The 13,729-nt window shown below is 49.3% G+C and overlaps 1 protein-coding gene across 1 annotated transcript in view; it reads right to left on the minus strand.

Moving 5' to 3' along the window:
• Window positions 1-13,505, minus strand: part of DDX46 (DEAD-box helicase 46) — a 100,049-nt gene extending 86,544 nt beyond the window's left edge. The window contains exons 1-3 of the mRNA XM_069763820.1: window positions 13,349-13,505; window positions 5,821-6,006; window positions 5,526-5,666 (exon numbers count right to left, since the gene is read on the minus strand). Of these exons, the coding sequence (XP_069619921.1) occupies window positions 5,526-5,666; window positions 5,821-6,006; window positions 13,349-13,470 (449 nt within the window). The 5' untranslated portion in view covers window positions 13,471-13,505. The remainder of the gene's footprint in view (window positions 1-5,525; window positions 5,667-5,820; window positions 6,007-13,348) is intronic.
• Between the last annotated feature and the right edge of the window lie 224 nt (window positions 13,506-13,729).

Raw genomic sequence — 13,729 nt, forward strand, 5'->3', positions numbered from 1 at the left:
CCGCCACCTGCAGAACCCGTCTACCCAGGCTCGCGTCCGCTGAGGACTGGGTATGTAGTGTTTAGTAAACGTGTGTAGGCTAGTCCAAGTGGCCGCCTTACACACTTGTTGTGCCGAATGGCCCAGGATGCCCCTACCGCCCGTGTAGAGTGTGCCGTAATACCGGCCGGAAGTGGAGAATTTTTTAAGGCGGTAGGCCACATGTATGGTGGATTTGATCCACCTGGCAAGGGTAGCTTTGGAAGCCAGCAGACCCTGGCGGTCACCTTCCAGAAGAAGGAAAAGAGAATCAAACTTCCGGAAGGGCGCAGTCCTAGACACAAATATAGGCAATGCTCTGACGAGATCAAGCGTATGCAGAGCCTTCTCCACTCTATGAACCGGAACAAGGGATAGAAGTGAAATTTCCTCATTGAGGTGGAAGTTGGACAGAACCTTCGGAAGGAAGGATGGGACCGTACGGAGAACTACCTTGTCCTGGTGAAAAGCCAGGAAGGGCCGTCTGCAGGAGAGTGCTGTCAGTTAAGACACCCTGCGTGGCGAGGTAATTGCCACCAGAAAGACCACCTTCTGGGGGAACCAATTGGGAAACCCCCTGAAGAAAAGTCCTTACTTGCGGCTTGTTAGCAATGCGTCTCTGAAAAAGCACAGAGAGCTGACACCTGGCTCTTAAGCGAGCCCAGGGACAGCCTTGCCTCCAGACCAGATTGGAGAAAACCAAGTACTTTGGGGAGGGAATAAGGGAGTGGGGTATGGCCACGAGATTCGCACCAGGCAAAGAAAGCTTTCCAGGTACGGTAATAAATCTGGGCAGAGGCTGGCTTCCATGCCCTGATCATGGTTCCAATGACGTCCGGCGAGAGCCCGGCCTGGGTTAGAACCCAGGTCTCAAGGGCCACGCCATCAAATTGAGAGCCCCCGAGTTCTGGTGGTAGAACAGGCCATGTGATAGAAGATCCGGGCGGTCGGGGAGACGCCATGGGGCGTCTGCTGTAAGTTGTACAATGTCGGCGTACCATGTACGTCTGGGCCAGTCCGGTGCGATTAGGATGGTTGGAACTCCCTCTTGCTTGATCTTCCTCACCACTCTGGATATCGGGGTGAGAGGTGGAAAAATGTACAGAAGCTGGAACTGAATCCAGTCCTGAACCAGGGCATCTGCTCCGAGCGACCGCGGATCGTGTGTTCTCGCCATGAAGTTGGAAACCTTGGCACTGAAGTGGGATGCCATTAGGTCCACGTCCGGAGTCGCCCAGCGATGGCAGACCTGGCGAAAAATTTCGGGATGGACAGACTACTCTCCCGAGTCCATTCCTTGTCAGCTGCGGGGTTGCGGAGGAGGGTGCCTTGTCCTTGGGAAGGAGCACCAGACCCCTGGAGGTGTCGAATAGCATTCCAAGGAAGGTCAGAGACTGACTCGGGGTTGGCGATGACTTTTGTAGGTTGACTAACCAGCCCAGGCGACTCAGAGTGTTGATTGTGATTGAGACGCTGATCTCGCAGTCCTTGAAAGTGGAAGCTTTGATGAGGAGATCGTCCAGGTATGGAACGACTACTAAGCCTCTTGAGTGCAGGACGTCCATGGTGGCTGCCATGACCTTGGTAAACACTCTGGAAGCCGTGGCGAGTCCGAACGGGAGAGCCACGAACTGGTAGTGGTCCTGGTCAATTGCGAACCTGAGAAATCTCTGATGGAAGGGTGCAATCGGTATATGCATGTATGCGTGTTGTATTTCTATGGAGGCGAGATATTCTCGCTTCTCCTTGGACGCAATGATGAACCGAAGGGACTCCATGCGGAAGTGACGAACCCGTACATATTTGTTGAGTCGTTTTAGGTCCAGTATGGGCCGTACGCTGCCTCCTTTCTTGGGGACTACGAAGAGATTGGAGTAGAACCCTCGGAAGCGCCTCGCCGCGGGAACCGGTACTATGACTCCTGCTTAAAGAAGCGAGGAAACCGCTTAGTGGAAGGCACGAGCCTTGGCTGGCGGTTTTGGGGGAACAGAGAGGAAGTATTGGTTCTGTGGGTTGGAAGTGAACTCTATCTTGTATCCGGAAGACACTAGTTCCATGACCCACCTGTCTTCTGTAATAGGCAGCCAGACTTGCTGAAAGAGCAAAAATCGGCCGCCTACGGGTGGGATGCATTCCGGAGTCCGTGAGTCATGATGAGGAGAAAGTCTGAGGTTTTCCTCCTTTGGGCTTTGACTGGCCTGCTTTTGACTGCCAGGTCTTGTACGACCTTTGCGTCGAACGTGAGTTGTCCCTGCGTGGGGAACGGTTACAATTTTGTGCTGGACGCGAGACGGACCAGCCCGAAGAATTCCAAAAGGATAGGAATAGAGTTTGGTTACGCTTCTTGTAAGTGCGTTTAGGTTTCAGTTGAGGGAGAGAGCTACTCTTACCCCAGGTGGCGTTGGATATCATTGTGTCCAACTTTTCCCCAAAAAGTCGCCCAGTTAGATACGGGAGGTGCGTGTGGGACTTCTTTGAGGCTGCGTCCACTTTCCATTCTCGCAGCCAGACAATATGCCGAATTGTGATGGCGTTTGATGCTATCCCCGCTACACCCCTTGCTGAATCCAGAGCTGCATGAAGCATGTAATCTGCTACAACGGCTATTTGAACCGCTTGGTCCGACAGCTCAGGAGCGGATGCTTGGAGGCCAGCTTGTAAATTTTGGGCCCAAGCCAGGATGGCCTTGGCAGCCCAAACTGAAGCGAATGCGGGAGCCAGGGAGGCCCCTGCAGCCTCGAAAATTGAACGAGCCATGCGTTCTACCTGCCGGTCTGCTGCGTCCCTGAGGGTTGAGCTATCTGGCAGTGAAAGGACAGTCTGTGCTACTAGTCTAGAGACTGGGGGGTCCACTTCGGGTGGATCTGTCCATTCTTTGGTGTCCTTCTGCGGGAAGGGGTACCTCGCCTCCAAATATTTGCAATTAGCTAACTTCTTCTCAGGCTGTGAGAGCTGCTTTTTAAGGATCGCCTTAAACTCTGGGTGGTTAGAGAAGACCTTAGGCGGTTTCAGAACTCCTTCCAAGGAAATCTTGTGTTCTGGGGGCCTCCGGGGGCGGATCAAAAATGTCCAGCACCCGATGGATGGAAAAGATTACGTCCTCAACTAGCGCTGTATTGCTAGGGGGAATTGGGATCAGGGACCCCTCCGTTTCCTTGTCTGAGTCAGAGTCACAGATGCCTTCCGAATCCTGTGTATCGCTGAGGCGTCCCCTGGTGGGTTAACTGGGGCGGAGGTCTTCTCTGGTCGGGGATCGCTGCGGAGATCTGCATTGTCTGTCCGTGGTAGGGGACGGTCTAGATGACCTGGAACTACGGTGTCTCTCCCTAGAGGGGGATGACCGTGTGCTATGGGATGACGCAGATTAATGTGACCTGTGGGTCCGCTTATGTCCTGACCTAGACATGGATGTGGCTGGGACATCATGTCCCTGAGTCGAGCTCTCCCTTTGCTGGGTAATGTTCATAGCCGAGGCATGACCCTGCAGAGCCTGAAGCAATGTGGAGGTTAGGTAATCTATAGACTGCGTCATAGATTGCGACATCTGAGTAGCCCATTCCGGCGTGGCATTAGACACCGAAGCATTGGTAGGGGCTTCTTGGGGCTCTGACACAGTAGTCTGGATACAGTCCTGGCAGTGCGGGTATGTGCTGCCACTGGAGAGAGTGGTCCTGCAGGCTGTGCAGAATGCATAAAAGCAGTCCTGCTTGGTTTTCTTGGACCTTGAGCACGGCATAGTGCGCGAGAGGGGTGGCTATGCAGAGGGCCCTACATGGGTGGCTATGCAGAGGAACCTATAGGGGGTCTTATAGGAATATGGAATCACAGCCGAGTAAGAACCCCAGCTGTGATCTTACCACACCAGTTTGCCCCTAGGTTCAGCGCCGAAGATCCACAGTCCTGTGCCCCTTGAAGACTGGCTGGCCTGGACGCCGGGAGATACAGGGTTAATCTTGTCCTACAGCAGAAATGGCCGCCAAGGAGAAGATGAAGAAGGAGAAAGGGGGCGGAGAGCGGAGAAAAAGGGGGATCGGATCTGAGCCGGACCCTCCCGGATTTGAAAAGCAGGATAGCGGTGGGGCTATAAGTGGTAGGGGGTGGGCTGAAAGGTCCCCCCCCCCGCTGCTGCCACAGAGACAGGGCGCAGGGAGCCCTGTTTCTCAGATGTGCCATGCCTGCCTGCACTCCCCCCGGCCCCGAAAGGAGCCCGCAGCTGGGCTGGGGTCCCTGGATGCAGGCGCAGTGTGCTGGCCCATGCTGCTGGGAGCTGCAGAGTGCTGCCTGTACAGGCCCTACCTGAGGCGTCTCAACCTAATGCCCCCAGAGGGGGATTAGAGAGGGTGCTGCTGTCACCTTCAGAGGGCTTTATCCTTGCCCTCAACCCAGAAACCAAAAGGAATTGGGGAAGGTGGGGGGGTCTCGACTTCAAACCAGCACCCGAGGGACTGGGGAAGGAGCGACATGGGGAATAGCCATCTCGACTTCAACCGGGCACCCTATAATAGGGGGCTGAGGAAGGAGCCATGCCGGGAGTCTCTCAGGAGACCCACTTTTCTTCATCTGTAATCCCGTCGTGGAAAAAAACTATGAAATTTTAGGTCTGCCTCCTATGCGACACCAAGCAAAAACTGGAGAAGGCCAACGCTGTCCATGGGTGTATACTGCAGAGGAGGAGCCATGGTTAATCTTTTTCAGATTATGCATAGTGTCGCCTCCTAGTGGACAGCAGCATAACACCCATGAACATGGTCCTGTGTCCCCCAATGAGGCGACAGAGTGAAATCCAAACACCATTGTTGCATTTTTACAAAAATTCAATAAAAAGCCATCACAACGCTATATCTACCCCAAATTGGTAACAAATCTGTCAGCAAAAAAAACAAGCACCATTGACAAAAAAAAAAATAATTAAAATGAAAATATTATGGAAAAATGGCAGCACAAAATTCATACTGAACTGGAGGAATCAATGTAAAAATAAATTTGGCACTCCAAAATAGATGCAAAGAACGTAAAGGTATTTTATTAGAACAGGTTCATCCGCTCTATAAACAAGGTTGATATTTCGGCCAGTTACACGGCCTTCATAAAAACTACAAGGTATAAATAACAAAAAAAAAATAAATAAACGTGCAATTTATACACAGTACATGGATGGGTCCTGTGATAAGATTCATTTACATAAAGGTATATACATCATATATCTTTATGTAAATTAATCTTGTCTGTGTGCTGTGTATGGGAGACATCATAGCCGCTGGTCTCCACCCACCAGCTCAGAGTAACTTCGAGATATAGCCTGCAGTGGGGAAAATCATCAAAACTACAGGATAAAGTCATAACAGACAGAAAGGTGTTCTTCCTCTTATACACGCACAGGACATTTTATTCTGAACCTGAAAATACGGCTACCCTTTAAATACTAATACCGGATCCCTTGAAGGTTACAGCTGATCAATACAAATAAAGGAAAAGAGGAATTTCTATGCAATCATTGGTTACATTACCTTCTTTCTCCCTTTTTAGTCTTGCTCGGACTGGGAGACCGTGAACGTTTACCGCGACCTTTGCTTCCTGATCGCCTCCGCTCCCTACTCCGGGATCTTCTTCTCTCCCGACTCCGCTCTCTTTCTCTGCTTGGCCGACGGCTATTATAAATTTAAAAAAACAAACAAACATAAAATTTGTAGTAATATATTCTGTTGTAAAGGGTGGAGCAGATATACAACAAAATCCCAAGTAGCACAAGCATGTCGGCTGAAATGACAGAAAACTAATAAAAGCTATATACAGGAGACCTACACTGGACGCTTCCTGTCTCTTGAACGCGACCTTCTACGATCTCGGCTACGTGACCTCTCTCTCCTCCTATCTCTGTCTCGACTCCTTGAGCGGCGGTCATCTCTTTTTGATCTCTTGTCAGGTGGTGAGCGACTTTTAGACCTGCTACCGGAGCGGCCACGTGATGATGACCGTTTCCTATAATGTCTAGGTAAAAAAGACACAGGACAAAAGTACACACTATGAATACAATTTAATTTTTATCTTACATACATAATTACCATTTTTCGGATTATAAGATGCACTTTTATTTCTCCTCTAAATTAGATAAGAACACGGGGGAGTGACTTATAATCCGAAGTGAGCTTACCGGGGGCAGGTGGTGGTGGAGCCACGTGAGGCCTGGCATCTCAGAAGCTGCCCCCGGCCTCCTGAAGCAGCAACCCTGCCTTCAGTGCCCCCCAGGAAAGCTACCGTTAAATGGGAATATATGAGACACACCAGCATTTTATTACAAAAATTCCCTATTTTGAAGTCCCAAAATTTGAGGTGCGTCTTGTAATCAGCAAAATACGGTATATTTAATTGATCCCAAGATAAGCTATAGTTACAATTCAGAGCTGAATTCATAATTCTGATCCTTACTATAAAAAATGGACAACAATCGTGCACATATATCCTGAACAGCGGAACAGTTAGTATTTTTTATAAAACATTTTTTCAGTGCCAAGGAAGGAGGAGACTTTTTAATTGAACAATCACCTTCCAGATCTGAAAGTTGTGGAATTTCAAATGTAGTTACAGGTAACGTTCAAGATAAAACTTACAAGGGCTGCCATCATTTTTTGTATTCCCTAAACCTGTGTAAATGCTATTGTAGTGTATCCGTTATTAATACATGCATCTGTCCACATCGCCGCTCCGATCCTCTTCTGAGCTATGTGACAGCTCCTGTGACTTTCCCACGCACACTGGGCGGTACTAGACACCGGAGAAGATGGCGACTGGAGAGCATTAAAGAGAACTTGTCATGTCTGTTAATGCTATTAACCTCCACATGTGGGGTTTATCTACAGGTTAATAGCACCATACAGGTGTGTGGACACAGAACTGAACGTGCAGCAACGGGTGAAAATGAACTTTATTTGTCCTGACAGCTTTCAGTCATGTAGGCAGGCCTGGAGCGCTGACAGTCACCGCATCACTCACATTACTGAGAGTGGCAGCTGTTAAGCACTGATATACTGTAGAGAGTCGGCTGTCAGTCATGTCTGTAAGTGAAAAACGGAAAGCTCAAGCATGCAAATAAGATGCCATCAGTGTGTTTTCAGAGTTTCACAGGCACATAGACTTACACTGGTGAGTTTAAAGGGAATCTGTCAGTAGGCTCAAACTGCCGAAGCAGTCCATATGGGCATAGGAAGCTGAATAAAATGATATCTTAATATCTGCGATCCAATGTCTTCTTCCATGGAAATCCCTTTTTCTTATACGTTCTATGGACACATACTAATCTGCATGAGATTCTGCCTCCAGAGATTTCAAATGAAAGGAGGAGTCACCAGCAAGATATAATGGCCGCTTTCTGCAAAGCTGTGTGATTATACCAGACACATCTGCAGGTTCCTCTCAGCTTCCATATCACAGACATCCGGGGTTGCAGAACAGCAGAGATGTAAACTTGTTTGTAATGAAACCAAGTTCAGTTCTACTGTTGTGTGTTAGTTACAGGTCTCACACTGGTAACTCCCCCTTTGATATAAGCCTCCTATGACCTGCATGTCCATATAAACAGCTTTGGAGAGTTGATCCTACTATCAGATTCCATTTAATCCATCCATGACTCAAGGACTCACTTTTTTGGCCACACAGTCAGCAGAAAAACAAGCATGGGAACAGTGATGCAATGGGTGATATTCAAATGTGTATGAAACTTAAAGTGAAAATGTATTGCAAATTCTTAGTAGTAAAGCTCCTCCTCTAGACTAGATGTTTGGTGTGCGTCTTCCAAGCATCTCACAGCTGCTACTCAGAAGAGGAAGACTGTAAGAAGTATTATCCTTTCAACAAACTTTGCATCAGTTTACTGTGAGTACATGAGGAATAACAGTATTACTGACCACTATATCAGTTGTACAACCTGGCAATAATTTTGTACAATTGCTTTTAGGAAAAACAATTGTCATTTGGATTGTGAATGCAGAATTAAAAACCTGAGAATGTCAAAGAAGCGTCACATTAAATTAGCTGTATTTGAACATTTCACCATCACTCAAGATAGAAAACATTATGTCTGTCAGTGTATGACAAATGATCCAGACGGAAACAAATGCTGTGAAGCAAAGATCAGTGCATATTCAGGCAAAGATAAAAATGCTCCTACCAGAGCTTCTAATCTAAAGAGACATTTACAGCGCTTTCATCCAGAAGTACTGAAAGCAGTGGATGAGAAAGACTGCATCCAAACCAATGAACCAGTGCCCAGCTCCTCCAGCCAAAGGAGCAGAGAACTTTGCAGCCATCAGTTGCAAGATATTTTGTCAGGGACAAAGTTACTGTGACAATGACAGTAGATACATTAAAAAAAAAACAGATCATAGAGCTTGTTGTAAAGGATAGTGTGCCTATTTCATTATTTTCACGACCAGCATTTAAGTGTCTGAATGGGGAAATGGCCTGCAAGCTTGGTGTTTCTCTGGAGAGAGAGAGAGTATTAGAAAATTAGTAATCGAAGAAGTTTAAAAACAAAAGGAAGAACTTAAAAAAAACTCTCAAGGAACGCTTTCTGTTTCTTAAAATGGATGCCTGCACACGTCACAGAGTGAACTATTTTGCCATCAATGTCCGATTTGTTTGTGACAAAAATGAAATAGTTACCAAGACATTGGCAGTAAAGACACCAAAGCTCATCACACCAGTGAGTTTCTCCAGGTCTTGGTGGAAAAGTTTCTGCAAGACTATGAACTTAAAAAAAGAGCAAGTTCTTTCTGTCGTAACTGACAATGCTTCAAATATAAGTACTATTAAGCTAATGAATGAGAGTAATGATGGTGCCCAGCAGCTAGAAGAACATTCTGGGTCCACAGACACAGAAATGTTTGAAATAGAGGAACACAGTATTGTAACTGAGGAGCAAACTGAAGTTACTTCAGATGAACAGTAACATGATAGTTTAGATGATCTTGTTGAAACTGTCTCAATACGTTCTTTCATTCATCACATGCGCTGTGTTGTGGATACACTACAGCGGCTATAAGAGACAGTCTGCAAGAAGGACATGCTGCTGCACTGATTGGCAAGGTGAGAAAATTGGCTACTGTTGCCAGAGCCCCTGAAGTTGACTCAATTTTGAAGAGACGTGCTAGAAAAGGGGGGATTATTGATCAAGCCACACGATGGGGCAGTACTTACTTAATGATTCAGCACTTGATTGAACTGAAAACCTTTCTTGTAGACATGGCTAACCCTCAACTGACGCTAAATGAAAGTCAGTGGAATCAGGTGACTGAGCTGGAAAAATTGCTAGAGCACCCATTTACAGTGACTAAAAAATTACAAGCAGAGGACTTAACTCCAGGTATTTTCTTAAAGGAGTGGAAGAACCTGATGTTTCGCCTGTCCCAAAGAGGAGGGTTAATTGCAAGTAGCATTGCTACATCAATGAAAGAGAGAGAGGAGCTACTATTACAAAATAACATTCTTTTGGCAGCTGTTTATGTAGACCCAATGCATCGGATTCTTCTAGATGATCAACAGCTAACTAAAGGAAAAGAAGCTCTGTTTGAAATAGCAGTAAGGATGAAAGGGTTGCAGAACAGTCAGAAGGAACAAGAAGAATTTGGTCGTCCTGCCACATCTTCACCCTCATCACCTGATGAAGAATTTAATTTTGAAAAATATTTGGATCACAAGGACCGTGCAAAGCGTTCCCGCATAGAAGAGTCATCCCCATCAAAGAACACAGCCAGTACATTTCAGCAGAATTTTTCATGTGCACTTAAAGAAATTGAGAAATTTGACCGTTCATCAAAATAACAGTGCAACAAGCGATTCCTCTGTATCCTGACATTGTCAGAGATGTTGCCCGAGTGGTTCATGCTTTGTCACCAACCCAAGTTAGTGTAGAGAGGTTGTTCTCTGCTCTCAAAATAATTAGATCAGATTTGAGGGCATCCATGAAGGAGGATCTGACAGAGGCAATACTTTTTCTGAGGACAAATTTATAGATTTCTTCTTATTAACTGCATAACCGTGTTTATTGCATATTTACTTACAAGAGTTTAGAAAAGTTTATAAATGTTATTTGCTATATTATATTCTAATAAATATAGTTTTTGCTCCAAGTGGTCTGATTACTTATATGATGGTGAGAAACTGAATAAGCACAATATTAATATTTGACAGCAGTAAATTTATTGTTACGAATTGGACATTTATGAAGGAGTCGGAGCCGGAGTCTGATAAAATCCAAGAGTCGGAGTCGCAACTGTGGCTTACCGACTCCACAGCCCTGTCAGAAACACTCCGGTTTTTCAAAGAAAATATTCTTTAGGCTTTGTGCACATGTTGGAAAATGCCGCAGAAAATTCTGCGGTAATTCCGGAACTCTGCCGCGGGTATATCGCATGTGGAATTTACATGTGCTTTCCCGCTAAACACTAGTGTTTTACAAGCGTAACTAGCTTGCAGAATGCTAACGTTTTCCAAGAGATCTGTAGCATTACTTGGAAAACTGATTGACAGGTTGGTCACACTTGTCAAACATAATGTTTGACAAGTGTGACCTGACCAACTTTTTACTATTGATGCTGCCTATGCATGCCATGGCGATTAGGGATCAGCTGACGCGGCAGTCTGAAGAAGGCGGAGGGAGATGAGTGAGAGGCGAAGATATGCACTGTGCATGCCCATGAATCCCAGCCCCGCAGTGTGAATGAATGAGAAGACCCTGCAAGGCGGGATCCCGGGCAGCGCGGCCGCACAGGCACAGTCAGCCTGACATCAAATGATGTCAGAAGACGGGCAGCACTGGGGATAACATAACAGCGCAGGCTCCGGGACAGATTCAAACAACACTGAGGAGGCGGCACACGGCGCCAAGTGGGTATGAATGCCGGCTGTGCTGCGTCTAATTAGGGGGGAAAGACCCGCCTCCCTGACGATTTCACAGTATGAGGGGGCACATTTTATAAGTGTTTATTTCAGCGTGTGCAAGGAGCATAACTAAAAGAGCCACATGTTTCTTGGGCAGCAGTAGTGACAGGTTCACTTAAGAAAGCTCCCAAGAAATAACATAAACCAAAGCAGTGACTAGAGTCAGCCATTCACCTCCCGCGGGTCTGATCCCCTGCACCTCACCTCCCGCGGGTCTGATCCCCTGCACCTCACCTCCCACGGGTCTGATCCCCTGCACCTCACCTCCCGCGGGTCTGATCTCCTGCACCTCACCTCCCGCGGGTCTGATCCCCTGCACCTCACCTCTCGCGGGTCTGATCCTCTGCATTTCACCTCCCGCGGGTCTGATCCCCTGCACCTCACCTCCCGCGGGTCTGATCCCCTGCACCTCACCTCCCGCGGGTCTGATCCCCTGCACCTCACCTCCCGCGGGTCTGATCCCCTGCATTTCACCTCCCGCGGGTCCGATCCCCTGCACCTCACCTCCCGCGGGTCCGATCCCCTGCACCTCACCTCCCGCGGGTCCGATCCCCTGCATTTCACCTCCCGCGGGTCTGATCCCCTGCATTTCACCTCCCGCGGGTCTGATCCCCTGCATTTCACCTCCCGCGGGTCTGATCCCCTGCATTTCACCTCCCGCGGGTCTGATCCCCTGCATTTCACCTCCCACGGGTCTGATCCCCTGCACCTCACCTCCCGCGGGTCTGATCTCCTGCACCTCACCTCCCGCGGGTCTGATCCCCTGCATTTCACCTCCCGCGGGTCTGATCCCCTGCATTTCACCTCCCACGGGTCTGATCCCCTGCACCTCACCTCCCGCGGGTCTGATCTCCTGCACCTCACCTCCCGCGGGTCTGATCCCCTGCATTTCACCTCCCGCGGGTCTGATCCCCTGCATTTCACCTCCCGCGGGTCTGATCCCCTGCATTTCACCTCCCGCGGGTCTGATCCCCTGCATTTCACCTCCCGCGGGTCTGATCCCCTGCATTTCACCTCCCGCGGGTCTGATCCCCTGCATTTCACCTCCCGCGGGTCTGATCCCCTGCATTTCACCTCCCGCAGGTCTGATCCCCTGCATTTCACCTCCTGCAGGTCTGATCCCCAGCATTTCACCTCCTGCAGGTCTGATCCCCTGCACGTCACCTCCTCAGCCCAGCAATTAAAGGGAACCTGTCACCCCGTTTTTTGAGATTGAGATATAAATACCGTTAAATAGGGCCTGCGCTGTGTGTTACTATAGTGTATGTAGTGTACCCCGATTCCCCACCTATGCTGAGAAATAACTTACCAAAGTCGCCGTTTTCGCCTGTCAATCAGGCTGGTCAGGTCGGGAGGGCGTGTTCACAGCGCTGGTTCTTCCTCAGCTTTACGTTGGTGGCGTAGTGGTGTCCGCACGTTGAGGTGACTAATCCACTGTGGGCACGTGAACAAGCAGCGTGCGATCTGCGCTGTCATCCCTTTCGTCGGTGGGGGCGGCCATCTTCCTGCGGCCGCGCGTGCGCAGATGTAGTGCTCTGCTGCACGGGGCTTCAGGAAAATGGCCGCGGGATGCCGCGCGTGCGCATTAGAGATCGCGGCGGCCATTTTCCCAAAGCCGAGTTTGCATCTCGGCTTTGGGAAAATGGCCGCCGCGATCTCTAATGCGCACGCGCGGCATCCCGCGGCCATTTTCCTGAAGCCCCGTGCAGCAGAGCACTACATCTGCGCACGCGCGGCCCCAGGAAGATGGCCGCCCCCACCGACGAAAGGGATGACAGCGCAGATCGCGCGCTGCTTGTTCACCACTACGCCACCAACGTAAAGCTGAGGAAGAACCAGCGCTGTGAACACGCCCTCCCGACCTGACCAGCCTGATTGACAGGCGAAAACGGCGACTTTGGTAAGTTATTTCTCAGCATAGGTGGGGAATCAGGGTACACTACATACACTATAGTAACACACAGCGCAGGCCTTATTTAACAGTATTTATATCTCAATCTCAAAAAACGGGGTGACAGGTTCCCTTTAAGTGATGTAAATGCCAGCACCAGTGCTGAGCAGCGATTGGCTGCAGCGGTCCCTGGGGCATGGCTAGCACCCAGGGCTGCAGGCAGTAAGCGGGGCCATAGTAGAGGTGCTGTGTGCTTTGTTACCATCATGGCTCCTCACGCTGCGTTCTCCTAGTCCGCAGCCCAATACTCTCAGTATAGGGAACACGAGGCCCACCTGACAACGCACTCGCCCGGTCTGTGGCCGTGGAGGTTGCCCCTCAGAGTCCTGTGTGCTGGGGGACCATACACCAGTGCGGACCGGGGCACAGCAGCCACTTCCGCAGCAGAACGGCCACCCCAGCCACGCAGGCAGTAGCCCGGCAGCCATAGCAGCGCGGTCTCACCTGGACTCCCGGCCCATGGCTCCGCAGGCCTCGTCCTGTCCTAATCTCCTGCTGCCTGCACGCAGAGACCTCGGCTCACACAGAGAAGAGGCGCCCTCGTCTTCGTGCGACCTTCGCCGCATTAGCGACACCTAGTGGCGGGAGGTTAGAGCACAGCGGCGGGCAGGAAATGATCACACTGTCCGGGAAGGGCCTCGGCGGCTCCCGCCACCTCCGCGATATGTGCGCTCAGGACTCTTCTTTACCTCACATTAGTCGCCATTATTACCACCTGCACATGGCTCTAGTCTTCATTAGAAAAAAATACATCGCTATTTTCACTTGTTAAAGGGATTGAGCAGATAACGTTACAAGGCAGTGGACAATCCCTTTAAATGCCAG

The sequence above is a fragment of the Ranitomeya imitator genome, chromosome 4, assembly GCF_032444005.1.
Source record: "Ranitomeya imitator isolate aRanImi1 chromosome 4, aRanImi1.pri, whole genome shotgun sequence".
Lineage (NCBI taxonomy): Eukaryota > Metazoa > Chordata > Amphibia > Anura > Dendrobatidae > Ranitomeya > Ranitomeya imitator.